Genomic DNA, 1,017 nt, shown 5'->3' with positions numbered 1-1,017 from the left:
AAGAAGGGGTAAGTGAAAAAGCAGTGGGCTCACCACTCCCTCAAGCTTTGCCCAAGTAAGTATATATACACATATGTATTCCGATAGCCACTCTCGTGACATGCTGCACCCTATTCGGATTGGATACATACAAATATATATATATTAATAATAATTTACGAAGTGTCAAACTTTGGGGCTCTCCAGCCACAAGACCCCACCGCAATGTGGGAATCAAAAGGGAGTGGGTGAGATGGTAAAATTAAATTTACGAAATTATCTGGCGGTTATCGGTTCCCTAATCCCCTAAAGTCGTGTTCTTGCCAAAAATCATACGGTATAAAAATGTCGTAAAAAGGTGTATTCGTTTTACCAGGATACATATTAATTTAAATAGCCAGCCTTCCCCGCGATCATTCCATCCACAAGCTCCTAGAAAACAACAGCGGAAGTCCATAGAACCATCACAATACTGAATGTGGGAAGCGGGGTCGCCACGGGAGTGTGAGAACGTCATGCACTACACTCGGCGATGCAGTCACAAAGCAGGTGCTTACACCACCACGGCCACCAGCACCCCACGAGCCCAGCATGGGGTGGAAGAGGATGCCACTGCAGCCAGCGGCGAGCACCGCAGTGTCTCTCACGGCTACCTGAAGACAAATGTCCCGGTGATGCGTGTGCCGGCGGGGAGACTGACGACGGTGCGGCACGGGTCATCTGCATGGGAATCGTCCAGCAGCTCGTTGCTGTACACAGGCGGAACACCCGGCGCGTTCGCGATGGTGATGTGCGGATGAACATTTTCGCAGGGGAACTCTCCCTCGTTGCGCACCGCGATCGCCGTCCCCTTCGGATCAGACGCAACGCTCGTCAGCGTGAGCTCAATGGACTCGCCCAGCAGCCCCACCAGCTGCTGCAGCAGGACAGGGTCATTGCAGGCGTCACGACCCAGGTACAGCGTCGTCACATGGAAGGCTTTCTGCACCTTCTTGCCGTCCAGCATCTCTGGCGGCACAAGCTCAAGAACCCTCTCGG

The 1,017-nt window shown here is 52.7% G+C and overlaps 1 protein-coding gene across 1 annotated transcript, besides 3 other annotated features; it reads right to left on the bottom strand.

Moving 5' to 3' along the window:
• Positions 1 to 1,017: part of a sequence feature (areas not merged during assembly with more than two copies in the genome that could not be assigned to a particular haplotype) that runs on past the window's edge.
• Positions 132 to 158: a sequence feature (AT_rich).
• Positions 136 to 413: a mobile genetic element.
• Tc00.1047053416735.10 (hypothetical protein, conserved) lies at positions 629 to 1,017 on the bottom strand (the record flags this gene model as incomplete). The annotated part of the gene is made up of 1 exon (XM_797256.1): positions 629 to 1,017. A coding segment is annotated over one exon (389 nt), but the record flags the coding sequence as incomplete, so codon positions are not given.

Source organism: Trypanosoma cruzi, genomic scaffold (genome assembly GCF_000209065.1).
Source record: "Trypanosoma cruzi strain CL Brener 1047053516877 genomic scaffold, whole genome shotgun sequence".
In the NCBI taxonomy this organism is placed as follows: domain Eukaryota; phylum Euglenozoa; class Kinetoplastea; order Trypanosomatida; family Trypanosomatidae; genus Trypanosoma; species Trypanosoma cruzi.
This window is presented reverse-complemented; position numbering and strand designations above follow the sequence as displayed.